The sequence below is a fragment of the Agelaius phoeniceus genome, chromosome 7 (genome assembly GCF_051311805.1).
Source record: "Agelaius phoeniceus isolate bAgePho1 chromosome 7, bAgePho1.hap1, whole genome shotgun sequence".
Lineage (NCBI taxonomy): Eukaryota > Metazoa > Chordata > Aves > Passeriformes > Icteridae > Agelaius > Agelaius phoeniceus.
This window is the reverse complement of record NC_135271.1, coordinates 12,593,810-12,617,461: the sequence shown is the minus strand read 5'-3', so window position 1 is coordinate 12,617,461 and position 23,652 is coordinate 12,593,810. Positions and strand designations below refer to the sequence as shown.

General features: G+C 47.6%; 1 protein-coding gene across 11 annotated transcripts in view; it reads left to right on the top strand.

Moving 5' to 3' along the window:
* The window catches only part of HDAC4 (histone deacetylase 4), a 183,526-nt gene that overhangs the window by 121,842 nt on the left and 38,032 nt on the right, over positions 1 to 23,652 (top strand). For 6 of the 11 annotated variants that reach the window (XM_077180995.1, XM_077180996.1, XM_077180997.1 and 3 more), the window contains 7 exons: positions 3,584 to 3,724; positions 5,568 to 5,680; positions 9,044 to 9,160; positions 9,809 to 10,007; positions 12,517 to 12,746; positions 18,674 to 18,931; positions 20,822 to 21,008. In XM_077180995.1, coding sequence (XP_077037110.1) covers positions 3,584 to 3,724; positions 5,568 to 5,680; positions 9,044 to 9,160; positions 9,809 to 10,007; positions 12,517 to 12,746; positions 18,674 to 18,931; positions 20,822 to 21,008 — 1,245 coding nt within the window. The remainder of the gene's footprint in view (positions 1 to 3,583; positions 3,725 to 5,567; positions 5,681 to 9,043; positions 9,161 to 9,808; positions 10,008 to 12,516; positions 12,747 to 18,673; positions 18,932 to 20,821; positions 21,009 to 23,652) is intronic. The other 5 variants (XM_077180992.1, XM_077180990.1, XM_077180994.1 and 2 more) reach the window with 3 other exon arrangements.

The window sequence follows — 23,652 nt, the reverse complement described above, 5'->3', positions numbered from 1 at the left end:
GGCCTGCCCACCCTCACAGGGAACAATTCCTAATTCCCAATATCCCATCTAACCTTTCCCTCCTTCAGCTTAAGTTCCCTCTCTCATTGAGTTTTCTTATGGGTGTTAGAAGGGAGACAAGATAATTCTGTTGGCTTTTACCTGACTATTAAACTTCGGCTGGAACTTAATAATAATAATAATAATAATAATAATAATAATAATAATAATAATAATAAATAACATCCCTTCCCAGTCCCCACCTGCTGAAATGAAGATGTTCAGGGGCTGGGAGCAGGGGTTTCATGCTGCACTGTTTGCTTTTGTTCCACAAATGTAGATGGACAGTGGGAACAAGGCAAACTCTGCCCGGGACTTGGTGGGGTTTTGACTTCCACAGATTTAATGTCCAATTAGTTCAGCAGCTTAGGGGCTGCAATTCTAGGGGAAAAAAACCAATGGGAATGACATAAATATTGGAAGAATTGGATTACATGGGTCCTGCTGCACACAGTGATGTATAAGAGGGGTAACTTGGTTTGGAGCCTGTGAAAACCAGGGAAGCTTTTGGCTTATGTTCTGGTTATTAATTTATTTGGAGGAAAACAAAATATTCTTTGTATAAATCATTATTATAGGCAAAATTAAGTATGTCAGTGCTTAAGAAGTCCCACTGGCTTTGTGGGAGCTGACTCAGATTTGGGCATGGGCTTCATTTGTTTGCTGGAGGGAAATTTTTCTAATTTTATGGCATTTGTTTGAAATACTTCACCTGGAGATGTAGAGGAGCAGTACTTTTTTAACTTAGGTTTGGTAGTTTAGTTTTCAGTTTTTAAATTTACTCCAGTTAGCACGCCTTTTTTTGGGCATATTGCCTGGCAGGGTGAATTTGGGAAGATTTCCAGTGGAATTGGTACTCCTGAGGCAGCATTGAGCCTACATTGACTGTCAGGTATTGGTGCTTTTGTGTTAAATTCCTGTTTTATACTTGTGAAAGATAGCTCTCTTCAGCTTTAAAATATTTTTATTATATAATAGTTTAAAAAACCATGTGAACAAGCCTAAATTATTTTACTATAAAAGAGATTTTATGTAAATTCTGTGAGTTTGAGGCTGTGCTGAATTTTAATTCACCTACTTTGGGCTCTGGAGCACCCAATTAAATCCGTGTAGGGATTATGCTTTCTGAGGTCCTGATGCCATGTTAGATTTGGGATTATATCTGAGGGATAAACAACAGAATCAGAGCAGGCCTTTAAATAGACCTTTTGGTGTTTTGAAACTCAATCCCCTAGCAGAAGGGGAAAACACAGAGTGATTTTGCCTTAAAATAGATTAATCTGACAAATTCCAATACGTTGCTTTGGCAATCACTTACGCTGGAGGTATTTTCTCTTTGAAGGCTGTCATCTTCTATGTTTGTTCACCTCTTTGTTATATGGAAGGAGGTTTTTATTGTGGCTTAAAATATGGGGTGTGTTAGGTCATCTGTGACCCCAAATCTTTTGTTTCCCTGCCCATTTTTAAGGTGTTTCAAACCGATTCCTTCTGTGTTTTTAAAAGCCACCTAATTAATTGTGTGTTCCCAACAGAAACCATCCCTCATCTGAACACCAGGAATAAAATTTGGGCTGAAATACAGTTTTTATTGCCATGTTTTCCTTTGTCAGGGGACAGATCCTTCCATCTGTGTGGCATAGTCTTATATTTCCTTGCTTTAAAAGGGGCATATCAGCATCCAGCTGTGGCACCTTCCCCTTCCACAGAATCCCAGAGTGGTTTTGTTGGAGGGGACCTTAGAGATCATCTTGTTCCAGCCATGAGTGTGGTATCCAGGCAGCTATTAATGCTCAGAAATTGGGACAAATTAAAGCTGGGAAAGTAAGGATGTGGGATGAGGTGTGTACCCAAACACTGCTTTTAAAATCATGCCAACTTCTGTTTTGAAGAGAACTCAGAGAATTTGCTGCTTGGAGCCTGAGCTTGTGTTTGAACTGGTCCAGTCTTTAATATTACCCTGGGAGCAGATTTGCATTCAGTCCCCTGCCATTTTAAATGCAAATTCTCTCTCTGGAAGATAATTCCCCCCTTGCTAATGCACTTCATTCAGCATTTGAAGCATCATCTTGAGGAAGCACTTTTTTTTTTAGCGCTCCCTTTATCTCTTGCTGGTGTTTTTCTGTCCAAAACATTCACAAAAAAGCTCTTTCCTTTCTTTTTAAAATTTTTCTTCCCCTCCAAAATTCCATCAAAGCACTGTGTTGATGGCTTAACTCCAAGCATTTGATCTTGAATTCATCAGCCTTCTGATTTTTCGAGCCCTGCAATTAACGTGGACGGGCTTGATCTTCGACGTGACCCAGTGGTCAAGGGAAACATAGCTGCAGCCAGACTGACTTAATTCAAATCAGTTTGTAAACCCTGTTTTAATTCTCCCAAAGACATGTAGATCATTGGCCCTGGAGTGTGTTGGTTGCTCATGGAGTGAGCACAGGATTTGCTGGTTCAAAGGGATTAAGTGGTGTGGGGCTGTTGAGGAAGGGAAGGGATGGGGCTGCTTCACTCAGCTCTGTCAGGAGCCCTCAAACCCTCCAGCAGGTGTTTCACTTAGGGCTCAGGAGATCAGAAAGCTCCCAGAGGAAATCATCTTGCAGGAGCAGTGTAGAATTAAAGCTTTGTGCCCCTGATGGAGGTTTGATAATGCGTGCGCTGTCACCGCTGTCCTGGCCCCAGGGCTGCTGGGGCTTCCCAGGAGCTCTGCCTTGGCTTTTTGGGAGCTCAGGATTTTTGTTTTGGAGGGAGTCTCTCAAAAGTGTGGTATATACGAGGCTGTGGTCACAGGAAATGCATCCACACCTGCCCTGGGCAGTCTTGAACTTCCCAGGTGTGTGATGTGCTGTTAGATAGGGTTGAACTGTGGGGCTGTGATGATGTAACTCCAAGTTGCTTCCCAAACAAACAAACAAACAAGCCTCCTCCTCCCTGGCTGTGGCTTTCCTTGGCCACACTCTCATGCCCTTTCCCTTGAGTTGACACTGGCTCCAGCTGACACAAGGACCCAGCAGGGAGACAATCACCTGATTTGCTTGTGGGGTTTGATTTTGGTGTTTTCTTTTCCCGTGCCCTGGCGTCCCTCCCTCAGGGGTTGGATGACTCGAGGGTGTGGAGCTGTCTGTTCCAGCAGCACATCAGAGATTACCAACAGCAGCATCTCAGCTGGCTCAGCCATTCCTCTGCTGGATCCCATCAGCTGGGTTTGCCACTGGGTTGGGAGCAGGTTGGGCAGAGGTGGGAAACTGCACTAATCCCGAGTCTGTGTCTTTGCTCAGAGAAGACTTTGCAGGATGATTATTACATTTTTAATTCAAATGCCTGTTGTTGTTATTGTTGTATTCAGATGTTGCATGGGCTGGGACCTGTTTGTTACATTAAAAATCTATGTTAGCAAATGACTTCATTTAATTTAGCTTCCTGCAAATGCTCGACTGCGGCCAACTCAGCTCAGCTCAGCTCAACTCAACTCAACAAAACTCAGCTCAGCTCAGCTGCAGGCTGAGTAAAACTCAGCTGAGACACTCCTAACACTGTTTCCTTTCCTGGGCAGCCTCTGAGCCCAACCTGAAGCTGCGCTCCAGGCTAAAGCAGAAGGTGGCAGAGAGGAGGAGCAGCCCCCTCCTGCGCAGGAAGGACGGGCCCGTGGTGACGGCGCTCAAGAAGCGCCCGCTGGACGTCACAGGTACGGCGGGTAAGTGACAATGCCTCAATCCTTCAGCCCCTTCTCCCTTCCACAAATGTCTCCTTTGTGTGCTTCAGCAGTGCTGGAACCCAGCTGAGGGCACTGGAATTGTCCAGCTGGGGGAGGCTGAGGTCAGGCCTTGTCCCCATCCACAGCTCCCATCTCTGCTCCCTTTGACCTGGGACACACCTGGAGCTGTTTCAGTTAGGATGGAAAATAGGGAAAGGTTCTTGACCCAGGATCTTTATACATACAGCTGGATAAAACTTTTCTTTGATCACTCAACTGACAGTTTCTTGTTGAAAAGTCCTGTCCTTCCAGAACCAAAGTTTGCAAGTGGGATCAGAGCAAAGAACGTGATGAGATTACCATAAAGTTAATTCTTAGCACCATCTAGGGATGTCTCTGTGTAAGTACCACCCAGTGACAGCTTTGCCAGGCTTGTCTGGCTCTGAGACACATGATCATCACTCCATCAAACTCAAAGTGAGCTCTCTTTAGACAAGGGAGTGGGTTTGGGTGACCCTGGGGTGCCTTAGCACTTCTCTGGGTCAGAGCCTCTCTGTTTGCAGAAGGGAAGGAGGATTTCAAGAGCTAAAAGTTGTGGAATCATAAAATATCCCGAGTTGAAAGGCACCCACAAGGATAATCCAGTCCAACCCTAGGCCTGCACAGGACACCCCAAAAATCCCAGCCTGTGCCTGAGAGTGTTTTCCATGAGTTCTGGCAGCCTTTCAGATCCGAAAATCCAATTTCCTTCACTCACACAATGCATATGGCACGTGGCTCCTGGGATAAATCAGCCTTTGCTGGCTGACCATTTTTCCCTGCAATGACTTCAGAAATGGCAGTGGAAGCTCCCATTTCTCACTGGCATGGACACAGTTCAAGAAGCCACCCTGGAGCTTGTTAGAAAAGTATCTGAGTTGTCATGGTAGGAGGGGACTTTTAAATGGAAAATAAGTTTTAAAAACAGTCCCACTTTGGGGAATAGAAATTATGTTTAATCCCTGAAGAACACAGGGGCTTCTGGTGGGACACTTTCCACTTGACCAGGTTGCTCCACCCTGATTTTGAGCACTTCCAGGGATGGGGGCAGCCACAGTTTCTCTGGACACCCTGTGCCAGGGCTTTATCACCCTCAGAAAGAAGAATTCCTTCCTACAATTCCCCTCTAAGCCTGCCCTGTGGCAGTGGGAAGCCATTCCCCCTGTCCTGTCCCTCCAGGCCCTTGTAAAAATGAGCTTTTATTCCTCCTGGAGCAATGAGGAGCCTGCTGCAGCCTCAGCCACTGCAGCTGCTGGGAGATTCTCCTGCTGCAAATGGTTGGGCATGAGGAAAGTTCAAAAGAAAGGGTTTGAATGTTACTAGCCTTCCCAAATACAAGGAGGAACACTTGCAGCTGTGCCATAGAGCAGGTGAGAGACCTTCTGAGGGAGGTCTGATGCAAGGAGGTGTCTTTAGGGTTAGAGAGAAACAGAGTGAGAGAGACACTTCCAGAAGAATGAAGCAGAACAACTCTGACATCCTCCAGTCTGGCCTCTTCAAACCTTCCATGCCTTTTATTATCTTTCAATCATATTTCAAGTTATTAATACACTCTAAGAGAAATCCCCATGGGGAGAAGACTTAAATATGCTGAGTGGGTACTTGGATAAACCATTTGAAAGAGTATAAATACCATTTGTTGGTATTTTAAGAGCCCTGGGAAGATTTAGGGGGAAGAAGGGGAGGAGGAGGAGGAGAAGGGCTGCTTTCATCCAAAACAAAACTTGAGGGGTTGTTATCTGTGTAAATACCATCACAGAGATGGTTTCTAATGTTAAACGTTGGTTTGGGATGTGTTTTTCAGACTCTGCGTGCAACAGCGCTCCTGGATCTGGTCCCAGCTCTCCGAACAACAGCTCCAACAACATCAGCACTGAGAATGGAATTGCAGGATCAGTCACCAGTATCCAGGCAGAGGTACAGAGCCCCCCTTCCCTCTGCTTTGTGACACCCCTCAGCTCTGGGAGAGTTTGAGAACTAAACCACACAAAAGGAAAAGCCCGACTTGTGACTTGGAGCAGACTTTGGGAATTACCTCTCAGCCTGGAGGATGCCTTATCTGTTTATTAAATCTGCTTTGGACCAGCTCACAGGCAGCTTGTGGTAGCTTGCAGTGGTTTTGTAGTGAGGAGAAAGTAAAAATGAAGGGATTCAGCAAGGTCAAATGCAAGTATTTTAGTGTTTGGGGCTTTATTCCTATATATAGGGTGGATTTATTGTGTGCAGTAGGATGGTCTAAATATGCCCAAACCATAATTGGATTAAAGGGGATGGATTTAAACTTTTCCTCCACAACTGGGGATCTGAAAGCTTGGTGCCTTGTGCTGGTTTATAATCCCATAAACTTTCACCATCACTTGAGGCATTGCTGGATGCCCAGGGCAGGGTGAGGTGGGGTTGGATTGAGCACAGCAGCTCCTGTGTTCAGGAATCTGGGAGCCAAGCTTTTCCAAGGGGTCTGGGCCATGTGAGCTGGCTCCCACTACAAACTGTGCCTCTAGAAAACCAGTGTGGTTGTCTGATGTTACTGGTGCATTTCTTTTCATCCAGCTTCCCATTAGCTGTTCCCCCCATGAATAGAGTCTGTCTTAACACCAGGGCTCCAAAAACAGGCTGGGGCTTGTTCTCCACAAATATTCCTTTAGAATTGAAAAGGCCTTCTGATGGTGGAAATGTCAGTCCTTATTGCTTTCTAGTTTTGTACAGATTTGCACTTTATTTCTAATGTAGTGTAACAGTATTTAATAAGGGGAACATGCCTCCTTCTCCACCCTCTGCCCTGCCAAATGATGCAGCACACGTTCCAGCCACTCTAATCTATAGCAAACCTTACAGATTTAGGTAATTAGTGTGAAGATTAAGATGGTGGGAGGTGGGGGCTTCACTTGGCCCAGGAGGATGAGCACTGAGTTTTGGTTTTGCTGATCAGTCTTGTCTGTCCTTAGCAAACTGCAAATTCCCAGTTGCTGCTGATGGAAAAACGAGTGGGTTTGACAATTTTTTGGTGACATAAACAGAGCAGGCAGCTTCCCAAAAGTCCCTGCAGGGGATTTGAATCAGGTGGTCTTTAAGGTCCCTTCCAGCCCAAAATATTCCATGAGGTCAGAGTGTGCCTCCTGCAGGGAAATGTAAAGCTGGAGCATCCTCCTCATCCGTTTGATTTTTCAACTTAATAATTAGAGCTGATCATCTGGGACTAGACCACCAACACCTAATCAAATGGACACTGACTACAGGAAAAAGTCTTTCCATCAACTGCTTGTAGTGCAGCTGTAATTTTGTGACTTAGGCTGAGGCACAAGCAGTACAAATGATCTGGAAAAAAACCCCTGTCCTGCCCAAGCCTTTCCCCTTCCCAAATTAAAATAACTCAGCATTCATGTCATGTGATCCCAGCTGATCCACTGGCCTGTATTTGGGGAAAAAAATAAGTGGGGTTTGGTGCCTTTAAAATCCTCTTCCTCAGTAGGAATTGTATGACCTGGGGGCTCAGGTGTTGGAGATTCTATAATACCAAAATGGACCAAGACTTCCCAAGTTCTCACCATTAAATGTTTGGAAATATATGAGTGTTTCTGAAAAGATAAGGTTGTGTTTTGTTCTTAGCTTCATGTTTCATTTTAAATGAGAAGTATATCTCACTGCTTCTTAGTTTGCTGCATCAGCCCTTGAACCTGGTGTGTTGGAAGATGGTGCCCAAGTTCATTATTTGAGTGCCTTCAGTGGGGAAAGACTGCAGCCCTGCTTCCTTTAAAGCAGACACTTTCTGGTTTGAAATACTGTTTTTAAAGGTTTTTCCCTCTCTGAAAGGCACACAGCATTCCCTGCCATTGCAATTGGTACAAGGCTATAAAAACTCCTGGAGTACAGCTGCAGACTGTGCATTCAAAAATGGCTGTGTGCAATTCAGCCCAGAGATGGGAGCTGTGTGTTTAAAGTGGTGATAATGCTGCCAAATCCCATATGCTCAGAGCATCAAGCTGCTGTGTTCTTCTCTCCTCTGTTTTCTATATCAAATCCCCAGGAGAGGCTTTGAGGCACAACTCCAGAGTATTGATTGTTCAAAGGGAAAATGAATGTAGTTTTGTTTCATTTATGATATCAGTAAAATATTTCATTCCTCTGCTGACAATAAGTATCTTATTTTCAATGGCACACTGACATTATGTAATTTAAATTAAAGCAAAATTGCCAGGAGTGTTCAAAAATCACTTGGAAAGAGAAGTGTGTGGGTACAAATAATCACATGGAGAGTCACTTTAGATTAGAGAGAAAAACGAAGTTTTTTTACAATGAGTCTGTTAAAAATAAGGCACAGGCTGCCCAGAGAAGCTGTGGCTGCCTCATCCCTGGAAGTGTCCACAGTCAGGCTGGATTTTGGGCTTGGAGAACCCTGAGATAGTGGAAGGTGTCGCTGCCCATTGCAGGGGGTGGAACAGCCTGGCCTTGAACAATTCCAGGGGTGGGACAGCCACGACTTAGGTACAGATTGCCCCTTAACAGAATATTGAGTTAAACAAAATCCACTTTTTCACAGCAGCACCTGAGTTTAACAGGCTTCTGCAGAAGTCTTCTCAAAATCTGAATTCTATTTACGTTGGAAAATCACCTGCAGAGACCTCAGGGTGATCAGAACCCTGGTTTCCTAACAGGAAAATTGGGCACGTTATTGTAATTTTTATAATGGGCTTTCTAGTGCGTATTTCAAATCAGTCTTGTTTAGAAATTAAAGGTATTTTTGCTAAAGTGTTCTTGCTTCAAATGCCTGTAAGATAACTGAGCAAATCTTGCATTTCACCCTGAAAATCAGGAAATAGCTCCATAAATGCAACCTTGAGGCTTTTGCATGGGCTTTTGAAGTCTGATTTATGCTAACACACGCTAGTAAATAACATAAATTGTCTGTTATTTGCTAAAGAGAAAAACACCAATTGTAAAGCTTTTTTTTTTTTAAGATAATTGGTTTTACCTTTAAAAATGCTTGAGAAGGGCAAGTACCAAGGGAGTAGCATGTAGCTGTTCCAGGGGAGGTAGATCAGGTTCTTCTCCCAGAGGGTGCTGGCACTGCCAGGCTCCCCAGGGAATGGGCACAGCCCTGAGGCTGCCAGAGCTCCAGGAGTGTATGGACACTGCTCCTAGGGATGCCCATTGCTGGGGTGTCTGTGCACTTCTGGAGACTCTGTGTCCCCTCCTGCTGCCCTGTCCTGGTGAGTGCTGTGCCCTGGGGATGGGGATGGGCTCTGGGATGGGCTCTCACCAGGTTCTCCCTCTCCTTTCCAGACCAGCCTGGCTCACAGGCTCGTCAACCGTGAGGGCTCCGTGACGCAGCTCCCGCTCTACACCTCGCCCTCCCTGCCCAACATCACCCTGGGACTGCCTGCCACGGGACCCTCCAGCGTGAGTGGGGCTGGGTCAGGGGCTGGGATGGCAGGGATCAGCCTCTGGGATGGCACTGGGGCTGGGTCAGGGGCTGGGATGGCAGGGATCAGCGTCTGGGATGGCAGGGATCAGCCTCTGGGATGTCAGTGGGGCTGGGATCAGCCTCTGGGATGGCAGGGATCAGCCTCTGGGATGGCAGCAGGGCTGGGATCAGCCTCTGGGGTGGCACTGGGGCTGGGATCAGCCTCTGGGATGGCAGGGATCAGCCTCTGGGATGTCAGTGGGGCTGGGATCAGCCTCTGGGATGTCACTGGCGTTGAGATCAGCCTCTGGGATGGCTGGGATCAGCCTCTGGGATGTCAGTGGGGCTGGGATCAGCCTCTGGGATGTCAGTGGGGCTGGGATCAGCCTCTGGGATGGCAGGGATCAGCCTCTGGGATGTCAGTGGGGCTGGGATCAGCCTCTGGGATGGCAGGGATCAGCCTCTGGGATGGCATTGGGGCTGGGATCAGCCTCTGGGGTGGCATTGGGGCTGGGATCAGCCTCTGGGATGTCACTGGCGTTGAGATCAGCCTCTGGGATGGCTGGGATCAGCCTCTGGGATGTCAGTGGGGCTGGGATCAGCCTCTGGGATGTCTCCTAACCCCTGTGGCTGTGCGTTTGCAGGCGGGCCAAGCGCAGCAGGACGCAGAGAGGCTCGCAATCCCAGCCTTACAGCAGCGGATCTCCTTATTCCCTGGAACTCACCTCACTCCCTACCTGAGCACTACAACGTTGGAGAGGGATGGGGGAACTGCACACAACCCTCTCCTGCAGCACATGGTCCTACTGGAACAGCCAACTGCACAAACGCCTCTGGTCACAGGTGAGCGCTCCAGGGGCAGCACTCAGGCACCTGGAAAAGAGAGGAAACCAGCAGGGATCTGTTGGGCTGTTGTCAAGGCAGCCTCTAGGCCCTGCATCACCTGTACACCCTGCAGGTAGAACATAAAACCTTGGTTTATTGATTCATTAATTAGTGGTGATTTTTCCAAAATCAGATCTCCCACCTCATTTTGGTGAGATGAAAATAAATCCTGTTATTCCATCAGGACAGCAAAGGTTGGTTGGTAAAAGTTGAGAACTCTGTTTTGTTTAGAGTTCTGACTAGTTCAGATCAAAGTGAGGGCAAAACCATTGCATCTTAACAACTCCTGTTTTCCATGGATGGTTTTTATTCCATGAAAATACGAAAGCACGCACTTAGAAAATCACAGGTTCAAACACTTCCTTAGAAAATTAAAGTTTTCCTTAGAAAATCACAGGTTAAAGCACTTCCTTAGAATTCCTTAGAAAATTAAATTTTTCCTTAGAAAATCACAGGTTAAAACACTTCCTTAGAAAATTAAAATTTTCCTTAGAAAATCACAGGTTAAAACACTTCCTTTCCATCATTAATATAAACAGCAGAGCCATGGCACAGGCAGCTGCCTGCCAGCAGATTGTATTTGTTTGTGTGCATTCCCTTTGCAGGATGTTAATGGCCGTGAGTCACTCCCGGTGCTGCCTTTTCAGAATGAGCTACCTGTGGGAAGGCCTGTAGCTATAAATAAGCTGGATTCAAAGCAATAATTCCCACTGGGATGTGTTCCTGGTTTCCTGTGTGTGGTGCTGGGACAAAGGATGTTCTGCCTCAGTTACTGATGCGTTGGTTTTCCTTCCCTTCCTTCCATTTCTGTTGGAAGTTCTTGGGAGGTGTCAGCTCCTGCAGCTCATTGCAGCTCATTGCTGGTTGTACTTCCAAACCCCAGGAATATCCACAGGGTTGGGATAAGCTTGGGAGCACACAGATATGGGGAGGCTGCTGCAGAGAGGTGTGGTGTTTGCTTCCCTCAGTTTCCAGCATTCTGTGTTTGTTTCCAAGCAAATTCCTTCTACTCCACCTGCTCCGTGCAGGGCTTCCTGAGCGAGTACGACGTGTTACAGCCCAGCACTCAGGAGAAAGAGTCAGCACAGGGAAACAGGGACAAACACACGTTCCAGAGGCAGCAGCTGAGAGGCAGCGAGCTCACACGTACTCCCCAAAGCCTTGAGTGCACTGGCTGCCAAGCTGCAGCTAAGATTTGGAAACTCCTTGGAAATAAAGTGGAGTTTATTAGGATTGTGCTGGAGAGCCTTGAGCTCTGGAGATAGTCCCCTGAGAGCTGCAGAATTAGCTGTGATGGCTCTCTTTGGGCTGGAAGGTAGACATGGCCAGTTTGGGAAGCTGCACTAGAATTCCTTAGCTGTGCCATTCCTCTTGAGAATGGTTACTCCAGATAGTATCCTCCATGTTCTGGTACATGTTCTGATGTTCCTTATTCCTGATGGAGCATACTCAGGGCTTGGAGCAGCCTGGGATAGTGGAAGGTGTCCCTGCCCATGGGAGAGGGTGGAATGAGATGAGTTTTAAGGTTCCTCCCAAGCCCAACTGTTCCAGGATTCTGTGAACATGGTGTCTCCTGGAAAGCTTTCCCCAGGAGCAACTTGGCCATTGCCTTGGAGGAAGGTAGTCTTCCAAAATATCCTCTGCAAGCTCTGTTGTCTGATTGGAACTTCTGGGAGGAGGAGCTATGCTCTCAAGCAAGAGGAACACATCTTTCCCAATTATCTGTGTGTTCATACACAGACCTGAGTGTGTGCACACCGACCCCTGCAGGAACATGCATTTATAAAATCAAATACCCTTTCACATGATCCCTTTCAGAAAAAGCAGAAAGTGGGAAAAACTCTCTAAGTCTACCAAGAAAAGAGGCTTTCCCATGAGTCAGCTCCTTCCACTAGGGCAGTTTTGTGAATTGGTGAGAAAGGAGGTCACATCCTGGGACACAACTGCCGAGGTGTTTATAATGCTGAGCATCCAGCTGGCTGCTGACTTCTGGGCAGCTTCTCCCTCTCCTAAACCAAAGCCTGAGGAGAGCAAAGGGCTTCTTGCCCAAAGGTGACTGCAGCCCTAGCCATGCTAGGGAAGCAGCTGGTTTGTGCAGCTTGAATTGAACCTGGGATCAGCCCCTAAACCAAGGTGAGCTGGGAGGTTTAAACTGCAGACCAATGTGGTCTCCTGTAGCGACAGAAAGGTCAGTAAGGTGTTGCTGGTTTCAAGAAACGAGATGTTTCCAGAGGGTCTCTGAGTCACCCAGCAGATCCAGAACTCAAACCAAGCAAAACATTGCTGTGTGCAGTGGTGATTAATTTATCTGCTCTCTCTCAAGGCAGCTCCAGCTGTAGATGGCGAGGTGGCTGGGTTTGACGTGGTATCACTGTCACCGTCAGCGTTACTCAACAGCCGTTTTCTCCCTTCCTTTCTTCTTCCTTTCGTTTCTCCTCTGCTGTTTTTTCCTCCATATTATCTTCAGACTGGTATCTTTCAGGACTGCCCCTGCATGCACAGCCCCTGGTGGGTGGAGACAGGGTCTCCCCTTCGATCCACAAGCTGCGGCAGCACCGCCCGCTGGGGCGCACCCAGTCTGCTCCCCTGCCCCAGAACGCCCAGGCCCTCCAGCAGCTGGTGATCCAGCAGCAGCACCAGCAGTTCCTGGAGAAACACAAACAGCAGTTCCAGCAGCAGCAGCTGCACATCAACAAGGTGGGCACAGAGCTTTCAATGCCTTTTTTCCTCCACAGCAGCCTCAAGCGTGCCATTTCGGGGTCTCTGCTGCAGGTGTGTTTTTGGGCTCTACTTCCAACGTCCCTGGGACTGTCATCCTTGGACCTCTCTCAGGCATGACAACACCAGGATGTATTTGTGAGGGAAGTTACTCAGATACACTGAAACATTTGCTGAAAGGCTGAGAGACTTAGGGGGGTTCACCTGGAGAAGAGAAGGCTCCAGGGAGAGCTCAGAGCCCTTCCAGAGCCCAAAGGCGCTCCAGGAAAGCTGGAGGACTGGGGACAAGGGATGGAGGGACAGGACATAGGGAATGGCTTCCCACTGCCAGAGAGCAGGGATGGATGGGAGATTGGGAAGGAATTGTTCCCTGTGAGGGTGGTGAGGTCCTACACAGGGTGCCCAGAGCAGCTGTGGCTGCCCCTGGATCCTTGTGAGTGTCCAAGGCCAGGTTGGATGGGGCTTGGAGCAACCTGGGATAGTGGCAGGTGTCCCTGCCCATGGCAGGGGGTAGAACTGCATCATCTCTAAGATCCCACCCAAACTGTTCTGGGATTTGTTCTGGTTTGAGGCTTTCTAAACACTCCTCCCAAGGAGTTCCAGTGGAGGCTCTCCTTAGGACAGCAGCAATTCCAGCAGCAGCTCTGTGGCTCAGGACAAGCCCGTGGCAGGCGGCCGTTCAGATCGCTGCTGTTCCATATGCAGCAGAGGTGCCTCCAAATATTTCCACCGTTCCAGTCCTGTGAGAAAACACAACTGCCAAGGGCTGGATCAAAGAGTGGAAGAAGCCACAACCCCCCACCCACACACACCACCCCCAAACCCTTGTTTGTGGCCCGGGCTGAGGCAGGATGGTTACACAAGTCACTGACGTCAATGCTGTCCTCCTGGAGCGCTGCCACCACGGGTGCCAGCCCTGGCCCCAGCTCAGCCCCGCACATGGGGCCCTGGGGAGCTGCTGCTCCACAGGCATCCCATTTCCTCCCCCTCCAAACACTCCCTGGGACCAGGGCCATGGGGTGTGGGGCAGGGAGCTGGGGTTCTTTGTTCAGGGAAGTTGTCAGCTGGAGGGATTTTTTGCGTGAAGGATTTTAAAGCTTTTCCAAAGCCTTGGATGTGACGTATCCACTGAGCTCATTCAGACTTTCTTCTGGACCTCCCAGGAGCTGGAGAGCCACTGGAGCACTCAGACTTCCAGCTTTGTCCATTGCTCTCCACAGCAAAATCAGGCAGAGAGGGTTCAATTAAACTGATTTCCCTGTGTTTGATTTATAGGAGTCATGAGTTAAAATCACTTCAGTGCTAGTGCTGCGTGCGTGTGGCAGATTTATCCCATGGGATAGCATCCAAGTGCTGACACGGGAAAAGACTTTTCCCAGATTGGGGATATTTTAGGGCCCTCGTGTGTGTAGGAGAGTTAAGGGCAGGACTAAAAATAAAATAAAAGATTATTTCATTCTTAACCAGGACTGCTAGCACTGCCTGTTAATTTTTTTATTTGCGGATTTCCCGTAAATAATACTCCTGAAGTATTTTATATGTTTATATACTCATAAATCAGGCTTTTCTTAATTCCATGTGATTTTCCAAATGTTGAGATTTTGGCCCTAAACGTTCCCTGCTAGGTGTCTGCAGCAGATGAAATTTCTGAGGGGACTGCAGCCAAAACAAGTCTTGCTGTTTCCAGGAAGGCAACTAAGGAAAAACTTGTTGTTTTACATGAAAATATTAAGAATGATCATCCGAGTAGCTGTGGCTGCCCCTGGATCCCTGGAAGTCTCCCAGGCCAGGCTGGATGGGGCTTGGAGCAACCTGGGAGAGTGGAAGGTGTCCCTGGAATGGCAGGGGTGGAATGGGATGGACTTTAAGATCCCTTCTAACCCAGACCATTCTGTGATTCTCATTGAGCTGATATTCCACCATCAGCCTGTGCTTCTGTTTCCCACCTTTTTTGCATGTTTAGTGTTCGACAGGGAAGTGCCAGGGGAGATTCAGTTTGGAAAAGATCAGAAAAAATTTCTGCATTGAAGGGGTGCTCAGGCAGTGGCACAGGCTGCCCAGGCAGTCACCATCCCTGGAAGTGTTCAGACAGCCTGTGGATGTGGCACTTGGGGACAGGGTTTTGGGCTGGCTTTGGCAGTGCTGGGAGAACAGTTGGACTCGATTGTGTGAGAGGGCTTTTTGAACCTTAAGGATTCTGTGATTTGTAATATCAGAAGAAGATTTGCTCCAAGCCCCATCCAGCCTTGCAGGTGGGTTGTTCCCTCTCCTCCAAGCACAAAAGCTCCACAGTCTCCTGGTCCTTCCAGCTGTAGGGCTGAGCCCGCCTCAGACAGTTGTTTTTCCCCTGCTGTCGCATCACTGCAGGGGGAAAAAAAACCAAACAAATCAAGAGATTTCTGTAGGCTTTGGCTGCTGCAAAAGGCTGTGCCAGGTACTCTGGTGCCCAAGTCAGCCTCTCCCCATCATCCCTTATCATCTCTTTTTTCTCCTTAGTCCATAAAAGTTAAAAATCAGAACCCAAAGGGAACATGGGAAGAGCCATGTCGAGTTGAACGAGTTCAGCCTTTTTGCTGTGTTTTACTCATTTTCATCAAATCTATGTCTCCAGCTGTCCAAGAGTTGTTCTGTTTCTTCCTTGAGTTCATCCTTCACCTCCAGAGGGAGGAAAGGGAGGGTTCTGTTGGCTTCTGCACATCCTGGCATGGTCAGGGCTGAGCTGACATCCTCCTTTGCTTCCTGGCTCCTCTCTTCCTCTGGCTTTCTGACCCCTGGTGCCACCCCATTGATGGGGATCAGGGTCCCATCCAGCCCAAACCATTCTGGGGTTCCATGATTTTTCTGCTGGGAACTCCTCCTTGATCTCTGATCTGTAAATAGATGTCTCTAAGCTGTTGGTAGGACTTTCAAGGTCGTCAGTGCCCCAGGAATTTGCCACTGTGGAGAAAGGTGTCCTGGAGAGGATGGTATGGAGTGATGGGCATGGCGATGGTCAGAGGTTGGATTTGATGGTCTTGGAGATCTTCTCCATCCTTAATGACTCTGTGGTTCTATTTATCACATCTACTGGACAAACCCAATGCTAGCTGAAATGTCACTAGTGAAAAATATAGCTTTTCTTCCCCTCATGAAATGTTCCACAGAAAAATGATGAACTCTTTGGTTTCCCCTGTATTTATGACCTGACTTCGCTCTGTGGGGTTTTTTTTCTTTTTTGCTGTGGTGTTTTTTTGTTTCTTTTTTTGGTTTTTTGGGGTTTTTTTTGGACTTTGGTTTTGGGGTTTATTTTTTTGTTCTTTTGGGTTTGTTTTTTTTTTTTTTTTTGTTGCTGTTGTGTTTTGGTGGGGTTTTTTTGTTTGTTTGTTTGGTTTTCGTTTGGTTTGGGTTTTTTTTGGTTTTTTTGTTTTTTTTTTTTTTAATTTCTGTTCTTTGTATTTCAAAGCTGTGGAGGAGAAATCTTGCCAGCTGCATGGAGCCTTTTAAAAATGCTTGTGACTAGAGAGCTGTAATTTATTCCGGAGTGAAGTCGTTGTCTGCCCGGGGCTGGAGAGGCAGTGCCTTTACCAGAGGTTTATGGTGGCAGCTTGTGACAGCCAGAGGCCACTGGGTATGAAAACAGAGGAGTAACCTCGTGGCAGAGGAAGCCAGACAGCTAATTAAGGGATGGAGAGGTTATTTATGGTGCTTTGTGCTTACTATTTCAGATATATTTACAAGCATTCTCAGTGCTACCATTCCAGCCAGCCCCTCGCACTTTTATTCCCTCGGATTTTAAATGGCACGAGCACGTGCTCGTAAAACTGCACACATGGAAGGTTTTTAGGGAGTTTGGATGGGCCTGGCATGCAGATACTGAGTGTTTTATGTGGAATTTGTTGTAAGAAAGTGTCTTCTGTGCAAAATCTTCCTTTGCAACAACTGGAACTAGTGGCAGGTCAGGAGATTCCCTTTGCAGACAGAATGTCTGAAATGTCCTTGCCATTGACCACTTGGTCTTCTCAGCCTTCACCGTGGCTGTCATTTAATTCCTACATTTTTAAGGAGTAGGAATAATTTAAAACTTCCAGGGAACTACACTGCCTCTCATTCCCATTAGGTATGACAGTGGCACTGTAAGTTATTTTTCCCAGCAATTACCTCGTGCAGTTCAGAAGTTCAAAAGGCATTAAGTTCAAAAGCTTGAGACCTTCGATCCAAGCAGGGAAAAAAAAAAAACCAAAACAAGCAGCAGATGCTTTATGATAATTTAATTATCTTTAAAACAGATAATATTCATCAAGCCTAAGAGGGCTTAAAGAAAATTGGTAGAAGAACTTTTAGCTTAATGTGGTTTGGTTATTCAGTGTGTGTTATAAGGAATTAAACTGGGGGGGGGGCAGGGGAACCTCACAAAAATCCTTGAGGGGTTTTGATCCCTGAATCTTTGCAGGGACCTCCTGAGGTCACTGAGGGCAATGTCCTCCCTCTAACAGGTTGCCCAAGGATCTCCAAGGATGGAGATTCCAAAACCTCTATGAAGAACCTGTTCAAGTGTTTGACCAACCTCACAGGGGAAAAAAAAAAAAGTTTTATTGTGTTCAGAAAGAATTTTATGAGTTTTAATTTGTGCCCATGGCCTTCTGTCCCATCACCTGTGAGTGCAACCTATGAGAGTCCCATGGACTTAAGGATATCCAGGTCTTTTAAGTGGTAATTCCTTCACCAAGGGAAGTTTTCCTCGTTCAAGACTTTTCCTCTGGTGTCAGAGTTTCAGAGATTCCTGAAGGATTGTCTTAAAAAAGGCATTAATTCTATCTCATGTGCCACCAGGTGCCTTCCCTCATTCAGCAGTGGCACCAGGATCTCCTTAGCCTTCCTCTTTTCTTTCTTCATGTCCCTTGCCAGATTGAACTCCATTCCTGCCCCTCTGCCTTGGTTATATGGCAGAGCCTTCTTTCCTGCTTTTGGGGGAGAAAAAGGCTTAGCTCCAGATTGGAGCCACTGTTCTTCAAAGAGCAAGTTACTGACAAATAGTCCCTCCTCCTGCATGTGTTCAATAACCATGTTTTGATTTAGCTTTATTAGATTTAAAATCAATATTGCTTACCATACCGATGACCTAATCCTCATTAAACCTTGCCCTGACAACTTTCAAAGTGCAGCAGTTTCTTTATAAGCCTGTGAAACAGGGGCAGCCTGAGCTCTTTGAAAGGGAGGAAATGGATTGGTTTTCCTACTCTGGAGTTGAAAACAGGTCACATTTGGGGTTTTTTTTTATATCCCAAATAAAAATCGTAAGCAGTCTGAGACACAGAACTGTGAATTTTATCTTGCCAAAGAACTTACAAAAAGCCTGAGTGAATTACAGTGAAAATTAAATTGTTCCTTTAGGTTTAGGAGCTCTTCTCTGAGATGTTTACTGTGTCTGCTTAGGAAGGTCAGGTTAGAACAATGCTGCTCTTGAGGTTTGCTCTCAGCTGCATGTCCTGACCTTCCTCTTAACCAGCTCCATAAGAGTACAGAATTTCAAGTAATCATTATTTCAGACTCACAGAAAAAATTCAGGGAGTGATTTGAGGTGATGTTGAGCAAACAGGCAGCAAAAGCCCCTTTGGAGGGTTTGTGTCCCCCGTATTCTTTCAGAATTTAATTGCCAAACATCTCGATGGCTGCTCTGTGGGTTTGTGAATGGAGTAGCATCTGGAGATGTGCAGGAACAAGAGGCTCTTATTCCTTCAAAGAGAGGATGAAGTGGAAAATAAGGGGGTGTCATCACTCGGGACAAGGGATTTGGGAGCCCTCGATGCCAGGGTTACCCTGACCTTAATACACAATAACTCAGAGCTGCTCCTTCCCGCCAGCCTGGAGAGCAGAGCGCGCTTTCCCCGCGGTGGGAGGCAGCTCTGATGAGTTTGTGCCTCTTTCAGATCATCTCCAAGCCCGCCGAGCCGGCGCGGCAGCACGAGAGCCACCCCGAGGAGACGGAGGAGGAGCTGCGCGAGCACCAGGCGCTGCTGGAGGAGCCCTACGGCGAGCGGGCCGCGGGCCACAAGGAGCCCCCAGCGCTGGCCAGCCTGGTGCAGGTCAAACAGGAGCCCATCGAGAGCGACGAGGAGGAGGCAGAGCCCCAGCAGGAGCTGGAGGCCGGGCAGAGGCAGGCGGAGCAGGAGCTGCTCTTCCGCCAGGTCTGGCGCTTGTGTGGTTGGGAGACGCGGGTTTGGGCTTGGAAGTCACCTCGTGGTGCTCTGAGGGGAAACAGCTCCTGAGGGCTGGCTGGTTACAGGAACCCCATGTAAAATCAGCTGATTCCTTCCCTGGAGTTACCTGCCAGGAGGGTTGGCTGGTTACAGGAACCCCATGTAAAATCAAGTGATTCCTTCCCTGGAGTCACCTACCAGGAACCCCATGCATGTAAAATCAAGTGATTCCTTCCCTGGACTCACCTACCAGGAACCCCATGTAAAATCAAGTGATTCCTTCCCTGGAGTCACCTACCAGGAGGGTTGGTTGGCTGGTTACAGGCCCATGTAAAATCAGCTGATTCCTTCCCTGGAGTCACCTGCCAGGAGGATTAGTTGGTTACAGGAACCCCATGTAAATTCAGGTGATACCTTCCCTGGACTCACCTACCAGGAACCCCATGCATGTAAAATCAGCTGATTCCTTCCCTGGAGTCACCTGCCAGGAGGGTTGGTTGGTTACAGGAACCCCATGTAAAATCCCAGGGGACTGTATTTTGGTTTAATGATTTAAAACTAATTTCTCCAGACAAAGACTGTGGTGGTGTTTGCAGGGGTCCCAGGATGAGGGAAGAGACAAGAATGTCGACTCCATGTTTCAGAAGGCTGATTTATTATTTTATGATATATATTAAAACTCTACTAAAAGAATAGAAGAAAGGATTTCATCAGAAGGCCAGCTAAGAATAGAATAGGAAAGAATGATAACAAAGGCTTGTGACTGACTGAGACAGTCCAAGTCAGCTGGGCTGTGATTGGCCATTAATTAGAAACAACCACATAAGACCAGTCACAGATCCACCTGTTGCATTCCACAGCAGCAGATACTCATTTTTACATTTTGTTTCTGAGGCCTCACAGTTTCTCAGGAGAAAAAAATCCTAAAGAAAGGATTTTCATGAAACATGTCTGTGACAAAACACTGCACATAAGGGAACAGGGGACAAGTAGAGGGTGTTCCTGCTTCAGAATTAGAGAACCTGGAGCCTCCAACCAGGCTCACTTTTGAGGGAAAACACCTGAGGCTTGTGGATTGCAGGTGATAAATCCAATAACAAGGGAGCACAGTGTAGTGGAGCTGGTCTATTTCCTCCAGGAATGTCATTGGGATGTTGCTCAGGAAATACACTTGCCCAGGAAAGCTGTGCCACCTCATCCCTGGAAGTGTCCAAGGCCAGGTTGGATGGGGCTTGGAGAAACCTGGGATAGTGGAAGGTGTCCCTGCCCATGGCAGAGATGAGCTTTAAGGCCCAAACCATCCTGGGATTTTCTAATTCTGAGTTGGTGATGATGGACCATTATTTGTGATACCATTCCTCTGAAGGTGAAGCCTCTCCACCTTAATCCTGAATCCATGGTCACACCTCAGAAGTCTTTAAAATAGTATCTCCTTTGCCACTGTTTTGCCTCAGAGCAGGAGGGAATTTACAGAGGGAATGGGATGGAACAGCCATCCCTTCTGACCAGGAGGCTGTCCAGCTGATGGTGTGGCTGCAGAGAGAACCAGCTCAGTTCAGAGCTCCCTGTCCAGCCTGGGATCCAGTTCAGTGGGACTCGTTCCATGGCCTGGACTGTTTCACTGTTAGATGTCCCAGAGCAGTGGGGTGGGAGCACAGGGGGAGGAAGAGGAGGGAGCTGTGGGGCAGGATGGAGCTGCCCCTGGCAGTGACCCTGCCAGTGTGCAGCAGGCTCAGGCTGGGGCTCCGTGTGTTGTGCCTGTCTGAAACGTCACATCTTCCTTTGCTGCACGTGAGGGAAAGGAGTCCAAGCCTGGGAGCCTTCACAAACCCTTTTGGGAAGGCCCTTTCAGCAACTGCCTGCTTCTCTTGCCCACAGCAAGCCCTGCTCCTGGAGCAGCAGCGGATTCACCAGCTGAGGAACTACCAGGCGTCGCTGGAGGCAGCCGGCATGCCCGTGTCCTTCGGGGGACACCGGCCCCTGTCCCGGGCACAGTCCTCCCCTGCCTCAGCCACCTTCCCCATGTCCGTGCAGGAGCCTCCCACTAAGCCAAGGTTCACAACAGGTGAGCTTTTGGGGGGCTCTGGGCTGGGGGGGGCTCTGCTCATTGGTTTGTTTTATGCTGAGCTGTTCTGTGAGGGCACGGAAAAGAGGGAATGGCTTTAGGCTGGGAGTTGTGGTAGGTGGGATATTGGAAGGAAATCCTTCCCTGTCAGGTTGCCCAGAACACTTCCAGGCAGCCCATCCCTGGAAGTGTCCAAGGCCAGGTTGGACAGGGCTTGGAGCCCCCTGGGATAGTGGAAAGTGTGCCTGCCCTACCCTCGAGGTGAGCTTTAAGGTCTCTTCCAACCCAAACCATTCCACGGAGATGATTCTGTGATTTTCTTCCCCGTCCCTGCAAATCCGTAAGCATGAGCATCTCATCCCCATTTGGGTACTCCATAACATCCTGCCTTCCTCAAGGAGCACACTGAGTCATCCCTCTTGTCCTGCTTGTCCCTTCCTCTGAGCTAAAATACCCTGCACACACAGACACAGCAAAAATACCCTGCACACACACAGCAGCAGCACAGCAAAAATACCCTGCACACACAAACAAAGCATCAAGACAGCAAAAATACCCTGCACACACACACAGAGCAGCACAGCAAAAATACCCTGCACACACACACAGAGCAAAAATACCCTGCACACACACAGAGCAGCACAGCAAAAATACCCTGCACACACACACACACAGCAGAAGCACAGCAAAAATACCCTGTACACACACACAGACAGAAAAAATACCCTGCACACACACAGAGCACAGCAAAAGTACCCTGCACACACACACACAGCAGCAGCACAGCCCTGCAGCTGTGTCTCAGGCACACAGAGCGAGTCCCAGGCTGGGACAGAGCTGATTTAGAGGCAAGGCAGAGAGAGCCAGTGCTCCTCAAGGACAGAGTGCCAATTGCAATGCTGCCTCTGTTTCCCCCACCTTCTCCAGTCACTCCATAATCTCGTGCCATCAGTGTGATGGCACTCCAGGCTCCCTGCCAGCCTCCCCTCCTCCTGTCACACAGGTTGGGACAAGCCAGGTGAGCTGGTGATTTCAACTTGTCTTCAGGACACAGAGAGACCAAAGGGTGTTTGCTTACATGTGGAGGAAAATGATGAGTACAATCCTGTGTTTGTCTGGTGGAAAGCACAAGTGCAAAATAGGTGTTGATCCCCATCCTTTGGAAGTGTTCACAGCCAGGATGGAGCAGCCTGGGGTAGTGGAAGGTGTCCCTGCCTGTGACAAGGGGTGGAACAAGATGGGCTTTAAGGTCCCTCCCAGCCCAAACCACCCTGGGATTCTGTGATCTCCCCACCAAGATTTAAAACAAAAAAACTTAATTGTTCTTCCTGTATCCTGACAGCAACTTTTCTACTCCAAAATCCTTTCTGTTTCTTCAATGCCCTTAGCAACAGCTGAAAGTTGATTTTCCCTGCAACTCCTCAAGCCCTGTGCTGGGTGATGAGGACTGATTTCAAAGTCCGCCTTCTTCCCCAAATGTCAGGCTCTTACTTTGTGAATGAACAGTTTGCAACGTGATGTGTTCCCTGGGAAAAGGAAAAGAAGGGGGGGGGAAATCCACAACGCCCAAATAAGAGCGACTCATGATGTTATTTCCCTTTCACTTCTGCTTTTATTCCATTTTTAACCTACACTTCTTGCATCACTCGGCTCAGTGCTGTGAATCGGGTTTATTTTCAGGCCCTGGTGGTGTAGTAATAGTGGCATGTTCTGTGTTCCTCAGCTCCTGGCTGCAGGCAGGGTGGGAAGCATGTGCTGGCAGTTCTGGAAAAACCCAAGTAATGGCTCAAGTTTTGCAAATCAGCCCTTTAAAGTCCCAGTTTGCTGTTAACGTTTAACCCAGAATTTCAGCAGAACTGCATTTCAAATGCAGTCAGTTCTGGCCAGATTAAAAGATTTTGGCTTTTGCCAAAGGTGCAAGGAAAAGTCCCCTGGCTCAGGTCAGAGCAGATGAAACTTGAGCTTCTAATACACTTAACCCCAAACCTTGGGGCTTTAAAAACAAGAAAGCCTGGCCCTGTTTGAAGGGATTATTCATTCCTTTTCTTGCTTCCCTCCTCCTCCTCTCCCGGTAATGAAGCTGCCCAATCAATCACATGCAAGACTCTGAACATAGAAGTAAATAACATTTCCTAGCAGAGGATCTGTGTTTGACTCAGATCTGTGCCTCTGAATTTCACTCAAAATTGCAGGCAGCAGTAAGAGTGCAGATTTGAGAGCTGTGCTGCTTGGAAAAGATGCTGTTCCAGTATCAGGATTTATTTTCCTCAGAGGCAGGGTTTGAAAAACTAAAAAAGTGGCTTAAAATAAGGAGCGGAATATCACACTGCTTTTATCCAGCACTGCACAGGGTGATGAGGTGCAGAATGCTTCAGGTAGTTCACCTGTAAAATACCATTTTCACAACATTTATCCTCATTAAGATTCCAAAGACTTGACTTTTCTTTTTCCTTCAATCTCTGCATTTATGCTGGGTGAATGGAGAAGGAAAAACACAATAAAATCAGGCATTCACTGGCACTAATTAAGGTGCAAAGCATAAAGGTGAGGCCTCTGTACTAGTCCTAAAACTAGTCCTAGGTCTGGTTTAATTAACCTGCACTGTCTGCATAAGAGAAGCAGGGACAAAAGCCCACTGCCACGG